Genomic DNA, 25706 nt, shown 5'->3' on the forward strand with positions numbered 1-25706 from the left:
ACCCCTAACCCAACCTAACAAACGAAAACGGAAACGTTAACGTTACTTCGTAGTTAGTACATACACGACGTAGAAGGAGTAGTCGACGACGAGTAGTATATATATATATATATATATATATATATATATATAGGGTGATGGGAGTGACTTTACCGCTTTAAAGCTGGGCCAAGTTGCTTACGCGTGGGCTGCCTGGCGCCAGCCCACTTTGTTTTCTGCGCAACAACCCTTTTTTTGGTTGGTTTTATCGTTTGTCACTCTTCACTTCCTCCACGTCAGGGATGGGCTCTCCCCTTCGCTCACCTCTGTGAAGTATTTTGTGGGGGGGGAGGGGGAGGGGGGAAACATACTCACCCCCACTACCCTTCGCCTGCCGTTTTCCCTGTCCTCGCCTCACCTTCTACTGCCTCCTCCATCTCTGTCTCTCTCTCTTTCTTTCTACAGGTGTCACCTGGGCGCATCTTGTGGTTTGCTTTACACGACTCATTAGGAAGGGAAACCCGACCGAGCGAGCGTACAATACCAAAGACCGCAAAAGTGCAAGACGAAGGAGGGAGAGAATTGGTGTGCTGCCGGCCCTGCCGTTGGCGACTGCGTGTTATCTCAGTGCTTGCGTGTTCGTCTGTTTTGTGAGGGCTTCACCACGTGTGCGCGCGGGTGTTTGCTGTTGACTTGGTGGCTCTCTGTGCATTGGTGGGGCTCGCTTTTCGTTGTGTTGTTTTTCTTCTTTTCCTCTGTCTCTCATCGCCCGAGTGCGAGGAGTTAAGGTGGACACCAAAGCCCCCTCCTCCCTCCAACCGAGCCAAACGCAAAGAAGCATTGAAGTGCTCTCTCTTTCTCTTTGTTCCCCCCCCTCCCCCCTGCTTCACGAACAACGCGCACTGATACTGCACATACACGTCCTGCGACTACCTGCTTCGGTGTTCTTTTCTCTACTCATTCAACGCTGCTCGCGCTCATACATACACCACGCACCGGCCCGTCTACTCCCCACCCCCCGCTCGATCGCTTAGTCAATAATTTCTCCACACAGACGACGCGATGTTCAACAACCAAGAGAAGAAGGGCGCCAAGCAGGCCGTCAGCACCAAAGCTGGTGCTGAGCGTCGCCAGCGCCAACTCATGTCAGTGCGTCACAAGGTTCACGGAGAGGTGATGAAGCACCTGCGCGCCGAAGATCAGGAAGACCTTGCGATGCTTGACGGTAACGGCGGTGTGGCGCAGGTGTCCAACCCGGAGGACGTCTGGTCGTACGACGCCAGGTCTACACCCGCTTCGGTGCCCTTGCAGCTCCTCCCAACCCTCGTGAACATGTGCATGAACGGACCGACAGACCGCGAGGTGTTTCAAGGCACACTGCTGATCCGTAAGATCCTTTCCGTCGAGAAGGACCCGCCGTACGATGCTGTGACATCGAGCGGCGTGGTGCCACACCTGGTGGGACTGCTGCAGCGCGAGGACTACCCGGAGCTGCAGTTTGAGTCTGCCTGGGCCCTGACCAACATCGCTGCAGGCACGTCGGAGAACACAATGATGCTCGTCGCCTGTGGTGCGATTCCACGCTTCGTGGCGCTGCTGGGGTCCCCGAACGCGGACTGCCGCGATCAAAGCGCGTGGGCCATCGGCAATCTCTCTGGTGAGGGCGCGGCCTGCCGTGACGAGGCGCTGAGCCACGGCGCCATGGCTGCACTGCTAAACGTGCTGAGCGTGAAGGAGCAGCCGATTCATGTTCTACGCAATGCTACGTGGGCTGTGTCAAATTTGTGCCGCTGCAAGCCACTACCGCCGCTGGAGCGTGTGGCAATTGCCCTGCCGACGCTGGTGGATCTCCTCAACAGCTCCGATGATCAGCTCATTGTTGATGCGGCGTGGGGTATCTCGTACATCAGTGACGGCCCGGCAGAGCGGGTGCAGGCGGTGCTCGAGGCTGGCGCTGTTCCTCGCATTGTGCAGCTCCTCTCCGTGCCGAGTACAAACGTGAAGCTGCCGGCAATTCGCATTATTGGCAACATCGCCGCCGGCACGGATGAGCAGACGCAGGTTATCATTAACAGCGGTGCTCTACCGGCCATGGCCGAGCTACTGCGCCACCCAAAGCGCGCGCTGCGCAAGGAGACGTGCTGGACCGTCTCGAACATTGCTGCCGGCCAGGCGTACCAGATCGATGCGCTCGTGAACTCGAACGTTTGCATCCCCATCTTGGAATGTCTTAGCGCGCCAGAGCTCGATGTGAAGAAGGAGGCGGTATGGACCATTGCGAACATCACTTTCTGCGGCTCAGTGGCGCAGGTGAAGTACCTCGTCAACATCGGGGTCATCCCGCCACTATGCGAGGCGCTGCGCACATACGACCCGAAGATCGTGACGGTCGCGCTGGAGGCGGTGCAGTGCTTCCTCCAGGTTGGCGAGGACGAGAAGACGTCAGGCGGCATGGAGGAGAACATCGTAGCGAAGCAGGTGATGGACTGCGGCGGTGTAGACTCCATCGAGCAGCTTCAGACGCACGCTGACAAGAACGTATACAACATTGCGCTTCAGATCCTGGAGAGCTTCTTCACGACGGAGGACGAGGCGGGCCAGATGGACAGCGCTATGGGGGCTGGCATGGTGGACTTTGCGCAGGGCAACCCCAACGTTGGTGGCGGCCAGTTTAACTTCTAGCGAAAAAGTTGGAATCAGCGAGTGAGTGGCTCTTGAAGGCGCTGACTAGCGTGTTAAAGACAAGGAAACACAGAGGGCGACAGCGTCCAGCAGGTGCTCATGCCAAGAGGAAGAACGAGTGTGGCTGAGGGAGAGGAAAGCCGGCGAACAACGAGAGGAGAGGGCGGTCAGGGAGATGCCCTCCCTGCAGTTTTGTATTATCGAATCTGGTTGATCTTCGCCGCTTAAAGTGCCCCCCTTTTTTCCGTTTCTCTTTGGTATTGTTATTTTGTGCTGGTCAGCGCTGCGGTGGGCGTCGTTGGTGCCGTTGGTGATGTGGTCGCTGCTGCGTCGGGATTTTTGCTCCTCTCTGTGCCCCCCATTCTTTTTGTTGGTGTCGTTTGTGAGGGGGGCGTTCTGGGGAAGGGGCCAAGTGCTGGAACGTGGGGGCTGCCCTCTGTCGCCGCCGCCGGTCCCGCGGCAAAGCCCGTGGGCTGTGCGGGCGGCGGGCGCGGCGGCGGGGGGGGGGCGGAGCAAGCGGGATGCTGTAGAAAGCAGAGGGGCAAGCGTATGGCGAAGAAGGAGGTCAGAGCACGCTCCAACAGACAATGCGTTGGCGGGCACTAATGTGACTGTTTAGTGGATATCGGGTGGGGAGGGTAGTGAAGCTGAAAAGGTCGACTAAACCGCGGGATGGAGGTGGGGTGAAGTGAATCGTCATGCAATAGGAGAGAGGCGGAGGAGAAAGAGAGAGGGAGAGAGGGAGACTGCTGGCGTGCTTTCTTTGTGCGGGTGTGTATGCCTTACATCGCTTTTTATTCGCCTGTGCACGTGCGCATCCACCTCCTCTCCTTTTCTTCTTTCCCGTTCTCTCTCTCTCTCGGTGTTCTTGTGTGTGTGTGTGTGTGTTTTCCTCTTTCAGCGTCTATGTCTCCCGCTGGTGTTTAGGTGCTAAATGTGTCGCTCACTCCTTCTTGTATTGCAGAGGAGCAACGCACTCGAGGACGGAAGACAGGGTAAAACTAACATAAGAGGTCTCTCAGTGCTACACGAGTCCTTTCATATTAGCCACGCACGCTGTTATGTTGTCAGTGCGCATGAGTGGGCGCATTCGTGTCAAGTAAGTAGGCGTGTGCGTCCGCGTTGTCTGTGTTGTTATTTTGCTGTGCTTGGCTTGCCTTCTGCACCCCAGAGTGTGTATGTGCGTATGTGTTCGGTTGGGATAAGTGCCTTTTAAAGTAGACTATGTTGAGTATACTTCGACGTCTTCCCACGCCTCCGGCCCGTCTCCTCCCCCCCCTACCCTCCTGTTTGCCTGTCTTGTCTTTGGTACTTACCTTTCCGTCCTACGATCTGTTCATATTCCTCACGGGAGAGGGAGGGGGTGGGGAGGGAAGGGGGGACGCAGAAAGTCATGCCTAAAGAAGACTGACCAACAGACATTCAGTGCGTTGGAGAGAAAGAGAGAGGCTTACACGTGAGGCGCATTTGTGTGTGTGTGTGAGGGGGGGCTCTCCGTGTTCTCTCTATTACCCTCTCTTTCGTGCTTCCTTCCCCCTCTCTTTTTTTCCCTCGTTGTCTACATAGTGTAACAGACGAACTTCTTCCCCATTGCTAAAAGTCACCACACATACACACGCTCACTCGAGGAAAGCGAAGACACCTCTGACTGGACGAGAAGGTCGTCATGGCGTCAATGATGTCGAAGGGGGGGGGGGTGTTTCGACGGTGAAGCAGCGGCAGAGAATAGAATTCCATCGCTGGTTACCGTCGACAAGGTGTTGCTCTGATGATCTCGACAGTGGTGTCCTTCATCCCCAGACTCTGTTGTCAGTGAGGCAAGTAGGCATACAGGCTCACGCAAAGAAGATGCTCTTCCCTGCTCGCCATCCTGCTGACTGCGCCGCCTGGCTCTTCATGTTCACCTTGTGTCTATTATTCTATGTCTTGTATTCGCATCTTAGGTGACCGCACCCTCTGCCTCCACCTTCCCTCTCTTTACTCGTACTCTGAATTCTGCCCGCGCATTCACATGCACACATATGCCTAGAAATGGCGAGGATCTGCCAAGAGTAACAGTCGTGCTGCTCTCCCTCCTGTCTACTGCTTTGCGTTGTTCTCTTCACAATAGTTTTGTGTTCACCCTGTCGTCTCACACTCTCTGCTTCTCGACCTTTTTCTCCCCCCTCCCCCAGAAGAGCTTCTTAGGTATGACGCACAGAATCCTCCACATTGTGCGCAAGGTGCGCACCTTCAGTTTCACGGCGAACTACCGCAGCCACCCGTTTGCCTGGTACGGAGGCCTCTGCTGCGTGCTGTTCAGCTGGGCCAACTATGCCCAGTACAAGCGTCTTGCGCCAATGTTTCCCAAGTATGAGCGCTACCTAACGGAGGAGGGTGGACGCATGTTGGAGGCGAAGCGGCAGGAGCTTGCGGAGGTGAGTCGGTACAACCACATGGTAGGGGCTATGCGAAGGGACCTCAGCGGCAAGTGATCCGCTGGAGCGTTCGTGTCACGAACCGGTGATTTTGTGCGTTGCAAGTGCACTTTAGTCTGTCGGGCACAATCAAGAAAAGAGCCGATCCGCCGAGGCAGCGGTTCTGCGAGTTGCTCCTGCTACGATGGCTTTGCCGCTGTGCAGTTGTCCCCATCCTACGAGGTTGTCGCTGCTGTTTTTTCTTTCTCTTTCCTTTGATGCCCCGCTGAGGGGGTGCAGAGAGAGAGAGGGGTGTGTGGGTGGGCGGGCTGTTGTTCGCCGAAGTTATATGTGGCGGCACGGATGCCAATGCCTTCTAGCCTTTTCGCACACAGAGAGGCGCGCTTGTAGTGTGTGTGTGTCTGTGGGGGGGGGGAGAAGGGGAGAGGTGGAGAGGGGGCGATTGGAGACACTCTCGCAACCTCCTTGATACACACAATCCGAGCCGTAGGGGGGGGGGGGGGGCTTCGCATTGCACAAAGAAGAGCTGGAAGAGAGTCGGGCACACACAAGTCATTGGAAAGGGCTTCTCCTGGTCCCCCCCTCCTCCCATACCCACCCAGCAAAGTTGTGTGGTATTAGTGTGGTGGTGATTGTGGAAAAGAACATGACTTTGTCCACCCCCTCCGTGGGCCCTCTCTCACAGTTTCTCCTTCATGCCTATCACACGTGGACACAAACGGGCGTGTGCTCCAGCGTTCTGCTGTTGTTCCGGGTAGAGAGCGAGGGACGAGATAGCCCATATGCTGTGCTTATCTCTTCCGCTTCGCCATTTGCTTCTTCTGCTCATTTTCTCACTTCCTCTCCTCCCTGTCTTGCCCCTTCTCCTTCCCAGGCACAGAGGCGAGGGGCTGAGCTGCACCATCATTGAGCTTCATACGCTGGCTGGCAGGGAGTCAAGCTAGAGTGCAGGAGGGAAGGGACGAGGAGGCACAACTCCTTTCTTGTGTGGTGTATAAAGGAAGCACACCGGCGCTTTCTCTCATTCGAGGACGAGGTAACGCGCTTCAGGTACCTATATCCACTGGGAAGCATGCAGATCATGTCGCTTCGAGAACTTGTCGTGCTCTTCGACACACAACTGCAGCAGCTGACTCTGTCATACCTCGCAGGCGGGTTCTTCGCGCTGCAAACGACAGTTGTGTCCATCGCCACTCTGGTAGTGTGCAGCTCTCTTGCTCTCGCCACCAGCAGCGGCGCCGGTAGCTCCGCAGTGCTCTTCACTCAAACCCCGCTTCTCTTCACGAGCTTCACATCATTTGTCTCCCTCTCGGTGCTCACGTTAATGATATTGACGCTGTTCTACCGGGTGGTGGGTGGGCGCTTTCTCTACTCACCTCGAGAGACTCGGTACGTGGTGGACTGGATCCTCGACACCATCTCTCGGCCCGCTATGGAGGAAACCGTGCGCCTACTGCTTTCGCCGAACAAGCGCCGTGAGCGCTGCATATTCTTCACGGGTCTGTGTCTCGTCGGCGAGGTCGGCAAATTACTTTCGTTTTGGACTCTCTGCACGTTGGTGTCGATGGTCTGGTGTGGATGGAGCGTGCGGCGTACGTGGTACCAGTACCAGTGGGCGGGTTAGTTGTTATTCTCCTTTCCCTGGTCCCTGACGACGGCGGGGAGGGGGAGAGGAGGACACACTTCAGTGCGTGCTATCCCAGGGGGCTCAGTACACCACTCCGGGTGGGGAGGCCGTGCACCCCCTCCCCCCCGCTCGCCCTGCCAATACCGCGCCACCCCTGGTGGGGACCGGGCCAAGTGCCTGTGACGCGGAGAGGTCAGGGCGATTCACCGACACGGCTGTCCGCGGCCAGGTCCCTGGACGGCGTGGCGTCGGAGCATCCTGCACCAGTGAGCACGTTTGTGTCGCCCACATGATGGGCAGGGTGTCGGCGTGACTCGAGCGTACCCCACCCCGACGGGGATGCACCGGGTTGGCGACCGGCCTAGTGGGTGCGGCTGCGCGGGGGCTTGAGATGCGTGGCGTGGGCAGCGTCTGCGGCAGGGGCCGTGCACCGATGGCGGAGTTGGCGCATTGCTGTAGCATGCGTCTCGGACTGCCGTGCGCCAGGCGATGTGCCTGCGGCAGACCGGCGCACGTGGGGGGGAGGGTGAGGGGGGACGGTGGAGCGGCGTTTGACCGCATGTGCTGTATATGGCAGAGAGTGGGCACGTTGAGGAAAGAATTCGATCACATGGAGGGGACACATCTCTCTGTGTACTTTCGCCGGTGTGCGTCTGTCTTCTGCGCTTCAGCAGCGGTTATTGTGCGACGCTGCTGCACACCTTCTTTTCATCTCACCTCAGCTTCTTTGCCGACCTACCCACAGCACGCCTCTTCGCCTCACTGCGTCCTTTATTCCTGACTTAGCGGCCACGCAAACGTCAGCAGAGCACCACTTGATACGTGCATTTCAAAGTTGTGTGTGAAGCGTCGCTCTTCTCAAGTATAATCGACGCTCATTCTCTCACTACGTTCTCGCCTCTTTCCTTCTACCTGCGGAGCCATACACCCTTCCCTTACCTCCTCTCCTCAACGCCACGCTCACCAAAACAAACGCGTTGCCAGACTTTGGTCTCTCTCTCTTTCTCTGTGGGTGTGCGTCTATTGCACAGCTTTTCTCACCAACGCGTTTTTTTCTCCTAATTTCACTCCTGCCTTGCGCAGGTCGTTCTTTCCTCTGCGTGAGTGCCCATGCGCCGTGGCGTGGGTCAGTTCAACCAGGCCTACGGTCGCGGTAATTGCAGCAGGCGAGAGGATCAGCGATGTGGCAGCTACAACGATCGCGGTGGTCGTGGTCGATCCTTTAGGCCGGATTCCTCTTCTAGTAGTCGCTATGATTCGCCCCACCAGCAACAGCACGGCAGCTACGGCCACTACGGTAGCGGCGCGTCGCGGTCGTGTTCTGCGTTGGATGCTGATTCAGTCGCGGACCGTCAGCGTGACCGCAAGGCGCGGCGCCGGCAGGAGCGGCAAGAGAAGAAGCAGTTGCGCATTGAAAGACACGAGCAATGGACTCAGAAATCTCAGAAAGCTCGGCAGGAGGCCCGGAATAGCAGGGCGGCTGACCAGATTCACCAGCAGCGGAAACGTCTGCGAGCAGAGCGAGCCCTCACGTCAACAGCAGCCGAGAGAAACGGCAAGCGACATAAGGGCGAGCAGGCATTAAAGGAAAAGAGCGAGAAGTGTGTTCGAGCGACAGCTAGTGACTGCATGGAAGGAGGACCTGCCACCAGCCTCAAAGCAGACACGTGTAAGCCCAGCACAGGTGTTCTCGCTGCTGCGACTGCGGTCTCTCCCGCTACCTCGCTGGCGGAAATGACGCCAGTCCCTGCTGAGGTAACCGAAACGGTGCGGCGCCTTGTGAATAAGTTGACAGCGGCGAACGTGGTCGACCTTACGAGGGAGTTAAGCGATTACATGCTGTCACCGGGGGTGTCTCCTGTGAGTGTGGTGAAAGGGCTCGTTCAGCAGATAGAACGTCTCTGCCTCCTGGAGGCGGGACCGCTCAGCACGACTGGCACGCTGCCATTTGCCGGACTACTTCGAGGGATGCAGCTACTGCACGGAATCCAGCTCGGCTCCGAGCTGGTTGAACGCATTAGCTTTTCTTTGAAGGCGCAGCTCGCCGCTGCGGAAGAGGCAGCTGCAGGCAACACGCTTATGGTGCTTGCACAGCTGTATCTTCTCTATGGCGTGGACGTGGTGTTTGTCACGTCTCTGCTTCGAACGCTGCTTCGCCAGGGGACGCGTCTCTTGGGCCACGGCGACGATGGTGGCGCAACGACGTCCATGGACTCTTCTTCCTCCTCTCCAACCTCGGCTTCTGCGGCAGCGGCGCAAGCCGTTTGCGCGGCCGCGTGCGGTCTGGCATTGATGCGCGCGTGTGGTGAGAAGCTCCTTAAGGAGAGTCCCGCCGAACTGGAGGCGTCCTTGCAGGAGGCACGGCGCGCGTCTGCTCAGATGCGCAACATCACCGGCATGGCTCGATTTTCTGCGCTGGTGGAGGTGATGGGCGACATTGCTGCTGGTCGCACCCGCAAGGCTCGCCGCACGACTACCGAGGAGGCCGCCCCTGTGGAAGCCATGCTGGAGGACCTCTGTTTGCTACTACCGGGCCAAGAGAGAGCCATCTCGACGCAGCGCCGCACGATGAAGCGACTGGTACTGACGACGAATATCATGTCGGGGCTGACGTGGGAGCAGGTGACATCTTCAGCAAAGCCACCGCGGTGGTACATACCGGGGGTAATGATGACTGGCGCAGCGAGCGACAGGGAGGAGGATGACAAGGCTGCTGCGGCGACCGCTGGGAAGCGCTCTTGCATTGTGCCGGAGAGCAAGGAGAGCAGGCACAGCCGTGAGATTTCCGCGTTGCAACCCTCAGTATGGACTGCAGCCGACGAGAGTGAGCAGGTGGAGGAGATGGACGAGGCAGAGCTGAAACGCGAGCGGATTGCGCGCATGCGGACGGAGGAGAAGGCCTTGAGTGGTCAGCGCCTCAACACCGAACACAAGCGCGAAATTTTCAGGTGCATCGCCACTGCCACTGACGACCTGGAGTGCTTCACGATGCTCATGTATCGTGACCCTGGCTACACGCGCTTCCACGACGCGTGCGCGGTGCTGCTACAGTGTGCTTACCAGGAGCGCAAGTACAACCCTTACTACGCGCAGGTGCTCATGCGCTTCTGCAGTGCGAAGCCGGCGTGCGTGAAGACACTCCAGTTCGCCATCTGGGACTGCTTCAAGTCCATCCGAATCGAAAGCACCGACGTCGTTGGCTACTTCAACTTCGCGTGCTGCATCGCGGACTTGATGCAGCACGGCGTGTACAATCTCAGCCTGCTTCGCGGCCTCGATCTGGAGAACACGAACAAGACGATTGGCCTCTTCGCGCGAATGCTGCTGCTGCGGTTGATTTTCCAGCTGCCAGCGTTGCGTCTGACGCAACTCTTCTTCGGCGGAGACGGTTGCACCGCTCACGACCTGCAGGTGGACACGAGCGCGCTGCGCCGACTTCTGACAAAGTTCATGTCGCTCTACTTCATCGACGAGAACGCCTCGAAGCGGTGGCTGCCCAGCTTTTACGAGGTCGTCGCTGCAGGCACCAGCTTTGATGTTTCTGCTGCCCCTGAGCCGCAGACTGCACCTGCCTCGCGCAACGGTGCGGCACCAACGGCCGACGCAGACAAGAAGGCTGCAAAGGTGCTGGCACTTCAGCTCAATACCGGTTGCTCACCTTCGACGCTGTTGACCAATGCATCGGCGCCGTTCCGCACTGCGCTCTCAGCATCCAAGTCAGCCTCCTCGGCCGAGGCAATGTTTGACGAGTTCATGAAACGCGTCCAGGTGGCCTACAGGGCGCTCAGGCAGGGTATCGTATGAGTGTGGCCAACGTGAGCGAGGTTTGTTCTTCGAGCGTAATCCACACGAGTAAGCTAAGGTGCAAGTTTCTTTTTCCATTGTCTCGCACGCTGTCCAGGTATTGCGCTGTCGCCTCCGATCTTTTCTCAGGTTGTCGTGCTTGTACCCTGGTGCCTCCCTTCACAGCATCGTCGGCGAATAGCTGCCTATTCGCTCTCTCCCTCTCCCCAGCTATGTGTCTCTGCATAGCTCGTCATCGGCGTGCGTGCACTTCCGCTGTGCACTAGCACAGTCCGGCTCGGCAATGCCGCTACGCATGTACGCGGCGTTTGAGTGGCAGCAAAAAGGGCGTATGCTGAGTGTCGGGTGTCCCGACGCCTATTCATTACAATCCTCCTCACTCTCTCACGCATCTCTTTTCTTCTTGCTCTCCGATTGCCGCTGCTCCCTCCTTACTGCAGTGCCATACACGTACATCGACCTCGTCCTCTCCTCCGCACATAGGCACAGGTACGAAGCCGGCGTCGATGGACGCCGAGGTGGCACTCACTTTCGTGTTTCACCCAAGCACCGATATATGGACAAGCGAGGCGCACCTTCGTGTGAATGTGGAGGCAGTCGGCGGTCACGATGGGAGCGCGCACTGTGATGCAGCAGGGCGAGCGCTCGGGGGCTGTGCTGCGCTCTCGTCATCAGCGGCTTCCTCATGCACGTTGCTCATCTACGTCTCCCGCCATCACACTCTGCGCCGGGTCTTTGTGCAAGAGGAGGATGACGCTACCGAAAGCTTTACAGATGAGGTTCCTGGTGCAACTGCTGTTTTGTCATCGTCTTCGGACGCCATGCTTGGCTTGTCTTGCAAAGGCTCCCGGCTGTCGCGCTGCATCGAGGTGCAGCACTACAGCTGGGAGCCTTGCCGTCGACCGATTCGTCACCACTCTACCAGCGACAGGGAGGCAGCGGCGCTGGCTATGTCATCCGACAGTCGCCGTCGACCGTCTCGAGGAGAGAAGGTGATTGCACTGACGCACCGCCACGGAGAGACAGAGACGACCTCTGTTGGAGCCGGCACCTCGCCGTCCTCCCATCCGCACGTCTTTTCCAGCAGCAGCACTGCCTTCCCCGAGGGCATGCTGGACGACGAGGAGGACGAGGACGGTGGTGGCGGCGGCAGACTCGTGCTGCAGTTCGACTCCTCGTCGTCACCGCCACCGTCGTCGCCTCTTTCAGCCCTTCGCTCGGAGGTGGCAGTGGATGACATCGCACCCCTTTCATCCACTAATGGTGTGAAGGGGGTCAAGAAGGCCGTGACGGTGGAGGCGACACCAAGCGCAGAGATCCTCTCTGCTCATGTTGGAGCGACCGCAGCACCACGTATCTCAGACGCGGCTACAGCAGCATCGACAAACGCGACATTAAACAAGACCGCTACGGAGAACGTCGAGGGGAGCGTCAGCAATGCTCCGCGCCGCCTGCTGCTTCTTCGCCCAGGCACCGACGGCGCGCCCTGCTCGCTTTCTACACCTTCTTCCATGGGAGTGCAGCCAGGGGTGCCGCTCTCAGCGACCTTGGACAGCTCACGAGGCGGCCGCGTCCTCAACATAAACACCGTAACCTCGGCAAAGACAGATGCCTTGTCAGCGGTACGGATACAAGAGGCGCCGCGTACAGCGTTGCCACCCTCCCTAGTCGCCCCCACGACCAGGGCAACGGAAGCGAAAAAACGCGCCCCCAACGTAGCAGCAGCGGTGCCGCCGACAACTTTTATTCGGACTTCCGCGGCCTCAGGTGCTCCTGAGCGTCGTGAGTGGCAGCCGTTTCTTCTCTCTTTCGCGTACCCAAGTGGCTTGACGAGTGCTACGTCTACGGCGCAGCAGGCACAGCCGCTGCCGTCCGCTCCGACTGCTATGACGGGCCGCCGTGCCGTCGTCGCTGTACACTTGGAGTTTACTGCCGTCACGTTTGGGGAGATCTCCTCCGACGCTGACACCGCCTTACCAGTCGCGCCCTGCTCACGTGGGAGTGTTGCATCGTGCGGCTGGGCGCGGCAGTGTCGCTCTCGAAGCATCCTTTCGCCAGTCGTATACTCACACGACACCGCACGCAGAACATCACATGGCTACTCAATCATCGTAGGGGATGCGTCCTGGCAGTCTTGCTGCCTGATGTGTCCACAGGTGGCGGCGGTGCTACCCGAAGATAATGATTGCTGTTGTGGCACGACATGTGAATCAGCCGTTAATAGTGGTACTGGCGAAGTGCGCGCTGGCCCGCTGCTGGATGTGTGGGTGCGTGCCGTGTCGGGGCGGCAGCTCTCGGCACAGCAGAGGAGGCGCTGCCACCGGGACACTTTCCCTTCCTCGATGGAGGAATGTATGCCGAACAATCAGCCCCAGCCCCAGCATGGGTCTGTCAAACTGGAGGGTGCTATGAAGGACGAGGGTGTATGCCGAGTGCCTGCAGCGTCGTTGTTATCGTCTGAGCCGTCGCAGCCGCTGTTCACGGCCGTCTTCACGGCATCGTGGCTCTCCCAGCTGTGCTGCGTCTTCACTCCACCTAGCATTGCAGTGTCACCCTGCCGGCATCCGCACACGGGCGACGCGCTGTGGCCTCGACGAGCGAGGCGCTCCCTGTGGCCATCATCACGCTCATCAAGTTTGCTGTGGGTCGCAACACAGGTGACGCAGGACTGCGTCGTGACTCATCCGCGCTGCCTCACCGACTCTACGTCTGCTCAACGTCTTTGTTCAAGTGAGGTGAAGGGAGAGGTGCGGTACTGGTGGCTGCGGAGCGACCCCCGCCAGAGTGACGTGCTGCACTGGTATTTCTGCCGCGTTTTGGCCTGCTGGGCAAGCGCCACCGCCGCGCCGCTTGCAACGTCTTCATCACATTCGTGCACGTCGCGGTGCGTGGCGAATGGTGCTGTGGAAGGCTCCTCTCTTCTTGACATCATCGTTACGAAGGCCAACCCGCCCACCCTGAGCTTGCGTGGTGGCGCTGTAGGCACTACGTCTTCTGTGCTGGTGGCAGCTGAGACGCTTCATGCAGCAGCGCTGGAGGCCGAGGACGCGGAGGAGGCGCCGTCAACCGCGACTGCCGCTCCACCTGTAGCTGCAGCTGGAAGACGAAGACCCTCTCCTTCGGCGCTGCGAGCCCGCGTTGCCATCACTGCTGCTGTGCTGCAGCACCTAATGTGGGGTGCAGTGGCGAGGTTGAGTACGAGTTGCACGGGCGAGACGTCGAGGACCGGTGGCGCGGAGTGGACAGAGGTGAGCAATTCTGAGCGAAGACAATCGACGCCGCTGCCACCGCAGGAGCAGCACGTCGCGCACTTGGAGGGAATGACTTCGCGTCTTGTGTGCGCCGCGCGAGTGCTGGCAGTGCACTGGGTGTGTGGCAGTCCGTCTCTCCTGCGCAGCACCCCCGCATCACTGATGGACTTTCTTGCAGAGGAGCGGCTGCTACTGTCCTCCGTTTTGCCTGTGGGGCGTTTGCTGAACAGCATGCGTGCCAGCTCTCCAAAGGGCGTCGAGGCATGCGACCCTGTCAAGGTTCCCTCCACCACGGGACTCGACATGCTGCTCCACTTCGAGTCCCAGTATGCTTCCGCTTCATTTGCGGCGCTGGCGTGGCTGTCGCAGCATGCCGCCGACATACAGCTGCTTCGAGGCGAGGGTTTTGTGTCGCTACGTCTCCACGAAGCAGAGAGCTTACTGCTCCGCTCTGCGTTAGCGCTACCAGAGTCTCCCCAGCTTGGTAGGCTGGTGGCGCACCACTTGCATTCCGGAGAGACTTCAGTGTTTGGGCTGCGTTCGTACACTGGGGAACCACATCAGCGCTTACCTCTGGACAGCGGAGAAGCTATGGTGGGTCTGTCGGCCCCTCAAACACCCTTGCGAGGGACGGTGAATGTGCGCATTGAACACGCGGCAGTAGTGAACGCGTTCATGGTGCATCTCGAGTGGACGACGATGATGGTGGCGGCCGCGTGTGATACACCCGCACCGGCATTCTCCTCAGGCATCCATGGAGCAGTGGAGCTACCATTTCTCCTACTTGTCTTTGTGGTCGAAGAGGACGTGCGCGGCGTCGCCCATGACTCTGAGGACTCTTCATTGACCAGCGGTGATGATAGTTTCACAGGAGCTGGTGGCGTTGGTGGGCGCGCTGTACGCCTGTATCAAGTGACGCCATTCTCCTGGCGTCTGGGCGCTGCTGCCTGCGCCGCCGACGGCTTTACGGCTCGCACAACCCAACTGGTGATGCACGCACTGGATCTGGTGGCGCGACGGCCAGACGTCTTTGAGGGGTTTCACATGGAGGCCATTGCGCGTTTTGGCAGCAGCAAAGCCACCACGGCGGCCACCAGCGCACGAAGACGAAAGACACTGAAGCGCACTCGTGGTCACTGGAGCGGCCCTGACGGTGCCGACGGCACTGCAGAGAGAGGCGCTTGTGCCACTACCGTATCGTGGAAACGCGCGGCACGCGTAGACACTGCCACTGTGCGACGTAGCGGAGCACCGCTCCGCGCATGTAAGAGGCGAAGAACGGGCGTGGACGCCAGGGATGTCGATAGGAAAGGCAGTGAGGCGTCTGGTGCCGATGAAGATGGCAGTAGCGATGTAGAAGTTGAGAACGACGATGCGAGCAGTCCAGTGCTCAGCGCGTGGTCGAGTCGCAGCTTTCGAGCCGCCGCAGCTGCAGCGTCGCCGCTGGACAGCACCCCTGCACACCGCCGACGACCCGACAGCGGTTTTCCCAAGAACTCAGGTGGCAGGTCTTTGTCAGTGGTTGACACGGCGCGCGTCGTGCCCGTGGTTGTGTTTCGCGAAGATGCTGCCGCCCCGCTGCTGGAGGTGGTGGTGAGCCACGCAAGTCAACTGGCCGCACAGCTCGCGTCGTTCGGCAGCAGGGCAGCGAAGAGTACCCGCAGGAGCAAGGAGGAAGAGGATGAGGCGCAGGAGGAGGCGTCGCGCGTGTTGTGCGCATTGCTCGATCACTGGATTGGCTTCAGCTCACTGCACGCAGCGGCACCACAGTACATTGCTGACTTGCAAGCCTGCCAACGGCACGGCGCTCTCGCACCCATCACGCAACTGGGCAACATGTCAACGCACTCGTCTGCGCTGACAGAGCCTTGCGTCCTTCACGCCTACACAGGCTTGCTTCGGTCTCTGTGGCGAGAATTTGAGCGCCTTTCTCCACTGTTCTCGCACTCTGTGGCGGCTTCTCCTTTGGAGTCCTCACCCTTCACCAGATTTGTGTCGTTGGGCGTACTACGTGCTCATGTGCTGACTCCTGCCTGCGTTGCGGCGGCTATCGAGGCTGCTATCGCCGAGTACGTCCGACAAGACATCGAGTGCAGAAGACGTTCGCTCTTTGCGCAAAGAGATGCGGCTTTTCAGTGGGACTCGGAGGAGGCCGAGGAGGACGAGAAGAGGGAGAGCGGCGCGCGGCGGGGGAAGCCTAAGAAGCACACGCAGCAACAGCGTGTACAGGAGGAGCTGGCGACCGAGGCTGCGGCGCGGGCCACATGGGCATCAGTCGCCACACAGATGGAGGCTCTCGTCAGAGTGTTCTACGCGGAGGTGCTAGGAGAGTATCCTCGTCCGTCACCACTGCTGCAGTCCGATGCCCGCTCTCGAGCGCTTCATGGAGCGACGGAGAAGGCCCCCCTCTCTGGGTCGGCAGAGGGTGGCGTGGTGCCATGGGACACGCCCAATTCCCGGGAGATTGCCGCCTCAGAGAGGCGTGCAGCCTTCCAGTCTCTTCTTCACAGTCTCTTGCAGCGAGTGGAGGCTGAGGGGGAGGGGCAGCCGCCGCCGCCGCAACACGGTGACTCAACAATGCTGCCCCTTGTACCAACTGCTCGGCTGCAGCTGACCGGCGCATCCACCGACAAGTCCACCTCGCTGCGGACGGTATCCTCCTCTTGGGAGTCGTTGCAGAGGCGTACATTCGGCGCTGGTGACGTGGCGGATCTGAATGTCACGGTCGCCCAACTAGCAGAGGCGTGTGTGACACAATTCTTGTGCGCTCCTCGGCATTCATGTTTCTGCTCAGCTGGTGCCACTTCTACAAACACGTGGTGCGGAGAAAAGCGAGTTGACAAGGTGGCTCCGCGGTCGGTGGTAGGTGAGGGTGCAGCCGCGCAGCGGGCTGCTCAACTGCTGTGTGTCAGTGACGCTTTCCTGCAGTCGCGCGGCGAGGGCACATCTACGGCTTCCGTGCACAGACATGTGACTACCGCCAAGCTTGCGCTGCCGCTGGCGCAGCTTATGATGAGCACAGAAGCCGTGCTACACTGATCCGCGGGCTGCTGCGTTTGTGAAGGCACGTGCGCGCCTTTTTGCGTCTACGCTGTCAACAATCGTCTCCAAGGGAGAAGGAAAACGACGGCTACGACTACAGACAAACCGAGGGAATGTGACGAAATAGCGATGGAGAACCACCCGAGACGCTCGACGCGGCTTGTCCTCTTTCCCATGAAGTGAAGTTGGACAGAGAAGCCGCAGGGAGAAGGTATAAAGGCGGCTACTCCCCCTTCTCCACTCGATGTCGATGGCTCAATCGGTAGATGAAGCATCGCACACGTGCATCAGCATTCGTTGACGCACATCGAACACGCGAGGAAAGGCGCGGCTGTACATGCCGGCTTCTTCACATGTGTGCCTCCTGTGAACTGACGCGTTTACAACTCTCCCTTTATGCCCTTCCATCTCTTCTTCCCTCTCTCATCGAGTACAAGCGCCGCTGCTATCCACCCATCCACCCATCCACACGCACACGCACATACGTTCTATTATATATTTATACATACGCATGTATATGGATGGATGCGTGCTTTGGGGATTCAAAGCGGCTTCGGAACGTTTCAGCAGCACAGGCGAGAGAACAGCAGCGCCGCCGTCCCTCGCACACTTAAGAAGGAGTGGAACCAGTGAGGAAAGTTTGTTTGCGAGTACGTAAACTCACCGCGCTTCTTTGTATGTTTGTTGTGTCTGTGCTCCCAAGGCACCCCACCGCGTCTCTGTCGACGCCTTCCCCCACTTTCTCTGATTCGCCATATTATTCTCCATTGTTTTTTTATTTTCTCTCCTTTTCTGTCCCTCCGTCTTCTTCGCCGGGGACCGTTTTTCTGCCTTGCGTTTTGCCTCTCTTATTTCTTCTGACAACTCTCGGTCTCTCTTCCTGTTCATCTCTGCGCGTATCTGACTCCCTCTCCCTCTCCCTCTTTCTCTGTGCGTACACGTGTTCTGGCCTTGTCCTTTCCCTCCTTTTTTTCCTTTGCGTCTTTGCTGTCGGTGGTTCTCTCTCCCTTCCCATGTGTGCACCGTCTTGCGCTCTCATTCCCCCACCTTTCTCTCGCTTGTCCACACTTTGCTGTGTTGTGCTCTTCTACGCTTGTGTGTCTCCGATCTTGGCGCGTATGTGTGTCACTTCGCTTTCGCTCTCGACGTGTGCGTAAACCGTCTTTTTACTTGCTGCGGCTAAGTCTGCTTCCTTATTTCGTGTACACAGGCCCGCTAGTGTTTGGTGTGCTGCGCCCATGTCGCAGTCATCAGCCAATGTTGAGTTTCCGTATCCCCCCGCGGAAGGCGAGAACCCGACGCGGCTTTCGACCGTCGATTCGGCGCCAGAGGACGCCGGCGAGACACCTGAGCCCCCTGCTCCCTCAGCGACTCCGCAGGGCTCGGCGCCGTTCCCACACCACAGCCTGCCGACCTTGGCAGGCGTTAAGCAGCCAGCGGGAGCTATCTCAGAAACCGACTGCCAAGGCACCGGTGCCTCTCACAGAGGATTGACCTACGGCAGCGACCCTCCAGACGAGCTGCCTGCCTTCGGCTGCGCAGGTGAGGACGATACATCCGACTCATTGGTTCAGGGAATGCGGACCATCGCCTATCCGCGTTCGTGTCCGCCAACGCTGTCGACGTCAACAGTGAGCGCCAATTGGGGCCTTCATCTGTCTCCAGAGGCTTCGGGCGTCGAGGGCGAAAGTAAGGTAGCCGTTGCGCGCCGTGATCTCAACACAAAGGATAAGATTGCTGTCGATACACCTAGGATGAACAGCGTCGCACCGACGGTGCCCTTTTCCTCCGCAACCGCTAGTGACATGTCGATGAGTCTGACGAAGAAGTATCATGGTGATGCGGTGTGCAGGTACCCAGTGGAGGGAGCAGCGGATGGGGTACCAAACCCGCTGGGTCGCGAGGGCAACGGCAACGCAAAGAATGGGGCGACTGCAGGCAGCGTTATCGCGGTGGACGATGAGCAGACCCCGTCACGCTCTACCACCGAGTATGTGAAGGAGAACGGCGACCGGCTCTTCTCCCTTTCAAGCATCCCTGCCCCCACGACGGCGGAGGAGTACTACGCGCGTGTCGCCGAGATCGATCACGTGCGCTGCGGTCTCGGTCAGGAGCTCGAGGGTGACGCGAAGGACATCTACGGCCCCACGTGGCCCTTCTCACGGCGCATGGTTGCCTCGAAGGTATTCGGCGCAAAGGAGTCCCCGGCGCCGAACTGCGACCACAAGACAAACATCCAAGCTGTGACCGGTCCGCGGGTTTGGACGCTGCTCTTCATTTACGGCGCCCTCATCATTTACCCAATTTTTACAACCGTCGCCTACGCTGGCGAGCACGCGTGGCAAGGCATCGTCGTTCTGTGGGGGCTCTCCGGCGTCACGATCGTGTTTGTGACGCTTTGCGCCTTTACAAACCCCGGCATTGTGCCACGCCGGCGGCTGAAGAATGTCACTGACCGCGGCGATATCCTAATCGTGCGCGTCCCGGCGCCGAATGCGCAGGCGGTGCTAGACAAGCTGCGAGAGCTTCCCGAGACGATGACACAACCTCCCGCGACGAAGAGCGGCAATGGTGGCTGTGGCGCGGACGCCAATGCATCTGTCTATACCGTGGAAGCCCTCCGCAGCGCTGTCGCGGAGGGCGACATTCCAGCAAGCGTTTTCAATCACAGGCGATCCACCTTGTACTCGATGGAGCGGTACTTTGAGACGGATACGGGCCGCATTGTGCCTTACAATCCACATCTGAGCGAGTCCGACTTGGCCGTGCCCACGTTGGAGTTTCCTATCCTCTTCTGCCGAATCTGCCAGGTCGCCAAGGGACCCCGCACGCACCACTGCAAGGTGTGCCAGAACTGCGTAGATGAGATGGACCACCACTGTCCGTGGACAAACTCCTGCATCGGTCGGAGCAACTACCCGTACTTCTTTGGCTCGCTCTTCTTCCTGCATCTGATGGTCCTCTATGCCATTCTCTACAACTTTGCGCAGAACGTTCGTTTCATCTACCTGCATCCAACGTGGGACATCTTGCGGCTCCTGCGCTACGCGTACGGCATGCCGCTGATTGTGTATATCAGCTTCTTCGTTCTCGGCCTCTTTTTCTTTCCGCTGTTGATCAGTCATGTGTACATGATGTGCCAGGGCGTGACGACTGCCGAGATGCTCAAGAAGAAGTGGAAGACGAGTAAGTACTTTGATGGCATCAATCCCTGGTCGCAGGAGCACTGGTATCAGAACATCTACACCCGTCTGTTTAAGCGCTGGCTGGCAGCGCAGGACGACCCGCTGCGCTGGCTGAATTCGCGCTACTACTACGGCGTCACTGTCGCTGCGGCGGTGGAGGATCAGAAGGTTGACTGGCTTATCGCTCTGCCACCGGAAGAGCGCAAGAAGGTCGAGGAGCGCGAAGCTGCCGCACGACACGCTGGCGCGAAGGCACGTCTGGAGCAGGAGACCGAGATTGTGCGGGCATCCATGGAGAAGCGAGGCTTCCACGCTACGTAACGCAGTGAGTGCCGACAAAAACGCCTGTCACAGAGCGAAGGCACGTCTGTTGTTAGGTCTTTGAGCACGAGCGATTCGAGAGCATGCCGTCACGATGGCTGAAGGACGGCCACGTCAGCATTTTCGCCAGGTGTGCACTGCTTCGATTTCTCCTTGTGCGCCGTCGAGCTTATATGAGCGGCTGTTCTGCTGCCGCCCATATCCGAGTAACAAGCAGCAGATTAGAACATAGGAGGGGGAGGGAGTGAAGGGAGGCAGAGGGGCGGCTGACCTGCCATGCACGTGACGCCGCTTCTTTTCTTCCTCTGCCTTCATTCTTCCCTTCTCCCGATTTCCATTTCTTCGTGTTCACCGCTTTCCTGTGTGTGTGTTTATATTTATTTTCGTTTCTTTTCCCTCGGGCTTCTACACATACCCACGTGCGCGTGCATGTGTCTTCTGCATTGTCTTTTTATGTGGCTTCTCCTTTCCCTTTGGATTTCGTTGTCTCTCGACTCATGTGCTCAGCTCTCGCGCGCCTCTTTTTGTTTTCTGCTCTTGTGCTCATGCGTGCCTCTAACTTTTCGTTACTGTTTCCCTTTGCAATGTTGACCACCTCACTTATCCCTCCCCATCCACCTACGGCTGTCGGTCTTCCCTATGGTTGCGGCATAAGAAGAAACGACAACATCGCCGCAGTCACGGATTCGGGAGCGGCGGCCGCGCTATGAGGGTGGCATATCGACTGGGCCGATGTCTCTAATGTACCCCCCCTCCTTACCCACACACACACACGGACTAGAGCGGCTAAGCTGGGACCTTCGCTTTCGTTTCTTTTCCCCTCTTTGTGCACCGATAAGTCTTTCCGCCTCTTCTAATACCGCTTTGCTGTTGTCGCTCTGTTTCCTCGCACACGAGCGCTTTCTCTCTCTCTCTTTCTCATGTGTATCCGTTCGTCGACACACACACACACGTGTGCGTGTCGTATTGTTCCCCCCTCCATACCGGCGCTTCGTGGAGGTGCTCATCTTTTCTTCCTTCCTTGTCTTGTGCAGAAGTGGGTCGGCGTACTTCTTCCTCTCTCCTCACTCGAGGGGCTACACGCATAAAACTAGGCCAGGTGAGCGTGTGTAGTCGCATGAATTCGAGGCAAATGTGCGGTATGCGGTGTGTATATGTGTGCGTACGTGTGTAGGGGCTGCAGACCACAAGGCTGCTCCACTTTTCCCGTGCAGCGTCTCACTACGGCAGGGACGAACGTCACAGTGATGCGTGAACCTCCGTGCAATGTGCGCTTGGTCTTATTCTTTCATGGCGCTTTATCCCCTTCCCCGCATCGTCTGGGCATCCACACCCACCCCAAATATCCCCATTCGTCTCCCTCCTTCACCCCCCCCCCCACACACACACAAACAGACGTACACGTGCATTCATCACACAACTCGCTACTCCTCTGCTTGGACCGACAAGCAAGAGAAGGCAGCTAAGGGAAAAAGGGGTGAGGGAAGGACTTGATCGTAGCAGCACCATCCCTATTATTCAAACATGCCAATCGTTTTGCACGAGGCAAGGCCCTTTCGGCGATGCACCGTGCTGTATCTTCTACCCATCTTCCGTAACTGGAATCAGCTGGCACGAGTGCCGTACCACTTAGCGATGTAGTGCTTGCACTTTAGTGTTCTGCTCTGTGTTGCGCGAGGCAGCGATCGCATGATTCGCGTCTCTAGCACGCGGCTACGCGGAGGCGGACTACGTCTTCCTGCGACAGGTTACAAGCGTGTGCCTCGCCGCTAGCTTCCTCTGCTTGTTCTTCAGCCTATGGGGTGCCTTGACAAGCCGCACGCTTCGCTTTGGGGTCGACAGTTGGTTCCAGGGTTCCTGCCACGGCGCGGCGGCGGTGCTGTTGATCGTGCCGTGGCAAGCCACCGCATATGTTGCGCACATCTGGCATGTGTTTTACATGCTTTCTATCATCCCCATCGGCATCGGGGCCATCACGCTGGGACACTCCTGCTGGACTGGGTTGGAGCTTTTTTGGTAAGGAGCGAGATGGACGGAGTGCGGACGGATGGGGCAGAGGTGGAGCCAGAGGCGGAGGAGAAGCGTGTGTGCCGCACAGCGCCTCTTTCTGTCGTTGTCGCCTCTGCGCGGATACGGTCGTCAAATGTCCACTGAAGAAATAGCCGCAGTGGTGTGCTCGCATCACATTCTGGCGCTGCCTGCCTGCTGCTCTTCTGTGGGTGGACGAATCGACCCCCCCTCTTGACTGCGTACCCCAGCCAGCGGTGCAGTTTTCTCGTGTGGTGCAGATTCCCCCCTCTCTCGGTGGTGGAGGAGGCGCGCACAAGGGAGGCTTCTGAACACGCGTAGCGACGCGAAGAGGCACCCCCCTCCCCCTCCCCACACACCCGCACGTGACAGTCGAAGATGGACTCTGCATCCTTGGCGACTCGTCCTCAGGCTGCCCTTCGATACGCCGCCTTAACCTTCTCTGCATGCGTGTGCGTAGTTTGGGTGGCTGTGGTGAGAAGCAGCGTGTGGGCTTTTCACTGCTCGACTGGCAGAGACGGTGATGACTTGTTACTGCAGCAGTCTCAGCAGCGACAAAGCAGGGTTGAGGCGGTGATGTCTTTCCTGCCGAGATTGTGATAGCCGCTCTTTCGACGTTGAGCGAGTTCCTCTCCACTCATGCGCCCCATCTTTGGTGGACAATGCCTGCCGTGTTTTTCTCTTCCTCCTTTCTTCTTTTCACAGACGTCTTCCTCACTTTACGCTTCAGCCTTCTGCGCAACGGTCTCGCCGGCTTGCATGCCGAGGTAGCAGGCCCGCAAAACAGCAACGTCCTTCAGAAAAATCACTGGAGCCCCTCGTCTCTCACCTCTACACGCCCACATGGGATGGGGTTCTGCTGCGAAGCGATGAGCGGCTCTTCCTCCATCTACTGTTTCCTTATCGACCCCGTCGCTTGGTCCAGTCTTTGAAGCCATCACACCGCGGTTGTGAGCGCGCTATTTTTGGCAGTACCTCGATGTGCCAGAGCTGCTGAGGTTGTCAGAGACTTGCTGAACTTTCTTTGCGCGCTGTAACGAGGAGCTGCTCTGGCGCGGGTTGTGCTTGCGTCCGCCGTACATCGACTCAGAGCAGAAACTCGGTCTCTTCACATTCAGAGGCTCATGGAAGTACACTCTCTGTGCTTATCATGCAGAGCGCGCCGGAGCTGATCGACAGAGCAGACGCTTCAGCATCGTCGTTCTTGCTCAGTCGCGTAGCACTGCTGATGCCTCATTGCACTTTAATCTCCCTTTCCCTCGTATTGTGGCTTGTCTGCGGGCCAAGGTGGAAATGAGCACTGACGACTGCGCAGCTTGGATGGATGAGTTACGCAGCCACTGCTGTGCGGGCACTGACACTGCTGGTGAGGCAGCAGTAACGCTTGACAGTAGGTGAGACGAAGGCGCGGTCGAATACGCCGCCGCTGGAGCAGGGGTAACTCTCAAAGCGTGGAAAGAAAACATTCTTGGAAACCTCTATGCACCAACGCTGGACGTGATGTACCTCAGTTTATCTGTCGGCACCATCAACTACTTTCTGAACAATGGCACCTTCCTGCGCCCTCCCCGCCGGGCGCTTCGCTGGTCCCAGTACCGACGCGCGTTGTCACCCACGGAGTTCCCTGACCACAGCTGGTACGGTACCTGCCTGCTAGATCTCGTGCCACTCTCGCAGTGGTGCACTAACGCGCAGTTCTTTGCCACTGTTCACTGGAAGACATCTTGTGGCACGCGCCGTTTGCAGTGTTGTGATGATACCACCGCTGCCCTCGGCAACACGGGCGCCGTGCGATGTCCGTTGCACCTGTCTGACGAGTTGTGCGGTGCGCTGGGTGCTGTAGACCGACGCTTTAGGCTTAGCGTTGACGCGTTCCAGCGCGAGTACGAGGCGCTGAACACACCGGTGGTGCTCACCGGCTGCGTTGAGGACTGGTCTGCGCGTGACCCATGGCAGGACATACAGTTCTTTTGCCGCTTTGCCTCGTTGACGCTCAAGGCGAACGGGAGGACGGCAGATGGTCGCCGCTTTCGCATGTCGGCGGCAGACTACCTTGTCTATGAAGTCGCCACCAATGCCGAGAGGCCGATGCACGTCTTTGACAAGAAGGTGCTGACAAGCTGCACTGCGCTGCGGGCAGACTACGCGATTCCGCCCTACTTTAGGGAGGATTTCTTCTCCTATAGGATCGAGGAGGATCGCCCGCACTACCACTGGGCTCCTCGTCGGCCCCGACGACAGCGGCAGTCCCTTCCGCACAGACCCGCATGGGACATCTGCGTGGAATGCTGTGCTAAGCGGGTGGCGTTTTACCCTCTGCACACCGTGCCGCTGGGTGTGAAGGAGAAGTGGATCCACAGCGACTACTACGCGGTGGAGCCGTGCCTGCGATGGTACTACATGAGAGGCGGCTCAATGCCGAGCGGCTCGGCGGTGCGCGGCACTTTCAGCAAGGAGCACGCCGGCGAGGCCTATCCTGGTGATGTAGGTGAGCTGCTGCCTGTCGAGGCTCTGGCGTTCCTCGGCGATTTTGTGTGCATTCCAAGTGGCTGATGGCACCAAGTGCTCAACGTTGGCAACACGGTGGCTGTGACGCACAACTTTTGCGTCCATCTTACCTTTCCTCGTGTTGTGGCCGACATGAACGCTTATGCAGATCGCACAGTGCTGAAGAACTTTCAGTGTGCGCTGCGGCGTGCAGGACGTGACGAGTTGGCGATGCAGCTGCGTACCCCAAGCGCATAGTACGGCGTGGATGTGTGTGTATCGTCTCTGCTGCGGTGCGTGGCGGGATGAGGACAGAGGCCGACGGAGGTCAGTCATGCACTGCAAAAAAAAAAAGATGCATTCACGCCACCCCGGGGGAGGGGGGTTCCGGCGGGCGGTGCGCGCACTGAGGTTCTCAGCTTATCGTTTCGGCCCTAAGAAGCGACTAGTACGGCATAAGAGAGTGAGGAAGAGGTAGCACACGCAAACCGCGCATGTTTCCAGCGGCGCATCTCTCTCAACCCCCCAATGCACATGAAATAGATGCGTACATTCCCGCCCGTTTCTCCCTTGCCCGAGGCGTAGCTCTTCGTTCTGATTCTATCGGTGTGTGTGTGTGACTAGCAGCCCCCGCTGCTTTGCACCCTTTTACGAACGCTCACAAAACCGCTACACGTCCCTACATCCCTGCAGAAACACCTCTTCTGCATCTCTCTATAGGTCTGCCCGAGGGCCCATCGCGTGGTGCTGGCGCAGATCTGCACCGCTACATCTTATATCCATGCACGCACGTATGCATCACGATCTTCTCGAGACGCACGCACACACGCTCTTGCTAGCACTGACCCACCCCCTTTTCTGCGTGCACCTTTCGTCTTGCGGC

General features: G+C 58.4%; 6 protein-coding genes and 2 pseudogenes across 6 annotated transcripts, besides 1 other annotated feature; all 8 read left to right on the plus strand.

Moving 5' to 3' along the window:
• Nucleotides 1-1041: 1041 nt before the first annotated feature.
• On the plus strand, nucleotides 1042-2661 carry LPMP_301170 (importin alpha, putative; the record flags this gene model as incomplete). The annotated part of the gene is made up of 1 exon (XM_010702847.1): nucleotides 1042-2661. The coding sequence occupies one exon, from the start codon at nucleotides 1042-1044 to the stop codon at nucleotides 2659-2661; it is 1620 nt and encodes a 539-aa protein (XP_010701149.1).
• A 2189-nt stretch (nucleotides 2662-4850) lies between these two features.
• On the plus strand, nucleotides 4851-5135 carry LPMP_301180 (hypothetical protein; the record flags this gene model as incomplete). Its single annotated transcript, XM_010702848.1, has 1 exon — nucleotides 4851-5135. The coding sequence occupies one exon, from the start codon at nucleotides 4851-4853 to the stop codon at nucleotides 5133-5135; it is 285 nt and encodes a 94-aa protein (XP_010701150.1).
• Nucleotides 5136-6150: 1015 nt separating this feature from the next.
• LPMP_301190 (hypothetical protein) lies at nucleotides 6151-6702 on the plus strand (the record flags this gene model as incomplete). The annotated part of the gene is made up of 1 exon (XM_010702849.1): nucleotides 6151-6702. One exon carries the CDS (start codon nucleotides 6151-6153, stop codon nucleotides 6700-6702), a length of 552 nt encoding a protein of 183 aa, XP_010701151.1.
• A 33-nt stretch (nucleotides 6703-6735) lies between these two features.
• Nucleotides 6736-7298: a repeat region.
• Nucleotides 7299-7815: 517 nt separating this feature from the next.
• On the plus strand, nucleotides 7816-10509 carry LPMP_301200 (hypothetical protein; the record flags this gene model as incomplete). Its single annotated transcript, XM_010702850.1, has 1 exon — nucleotides 7816-10509. The coding sequence occupies one exon, from the start codon at nucleotides 7816-7818 to the stop codon at nucleotides 10507-10509; it is 2694 nt and encodes an 897-aa protein (XP_010701152.1).
• A 950-nt stretch (nucleotides 10510-11459) lies between these two features.
• On the plus strand, nucleotides 11460-16799 carry LPMP_301210 (hypothetical protein; the record flags this gene model as incomplete). The annotated part of the gene is made up of 1 exon (XM_010702851.1): nucleotides 11460-16799. One exon carries the CDS (start codon nucleotides 11460-11462, stop codon nucleotides 16797-16799), a length of 5340 nt encoding a protein of 1779 aa, XP_010701153.1.
• Nucleotides 16800-18040: 1241 nt separating this feature from the next.
• LPMP_301220 (hypothetical protein) lies at nucleotides 18041-20308 on the plus strand (the record flags this gene model as incomplete). The annotated part of the gene is made up of 1 exon (XM_010702852.1): nucleotides 18041-20308. One exon carries the CDS (start codon nucleotides 18041-18043, stop codon nucleotides 20306-20308), a length of 2268 nt encoding a protein of 755 aa, XP_010701154.1.
• A 1524-nt stretch (nucleotides 20309-21832) lies between these two features.
• On the plus strand, nucleotides 21833-22462 carry LPMP_301230 (annotated as a pseudogene).
• Nucleotides 22463-22988: 526 nt separating this feature from the next.
• Nucleotides 22989-25081, plus strand: LPMP_301240 (annotated as a pseudogene).
• The last annotated feature ends 625 nt before the right edge of the window (nucleotides 25082-25706 follow it).

Source organism: Leishmania panamensis (assembly GCF_000755165.1).
Source record: "Leishmania panamensis strain MHOM/PA/94/PSC-1 chromosome 30 sequence".
Taxonomy (NCBI): Eukaryota; Euglenozoa; class Kinetoplastea; order Trypanosomatida; family Trypanosomatidae; genus Leishmania; species Leishmania panamensis.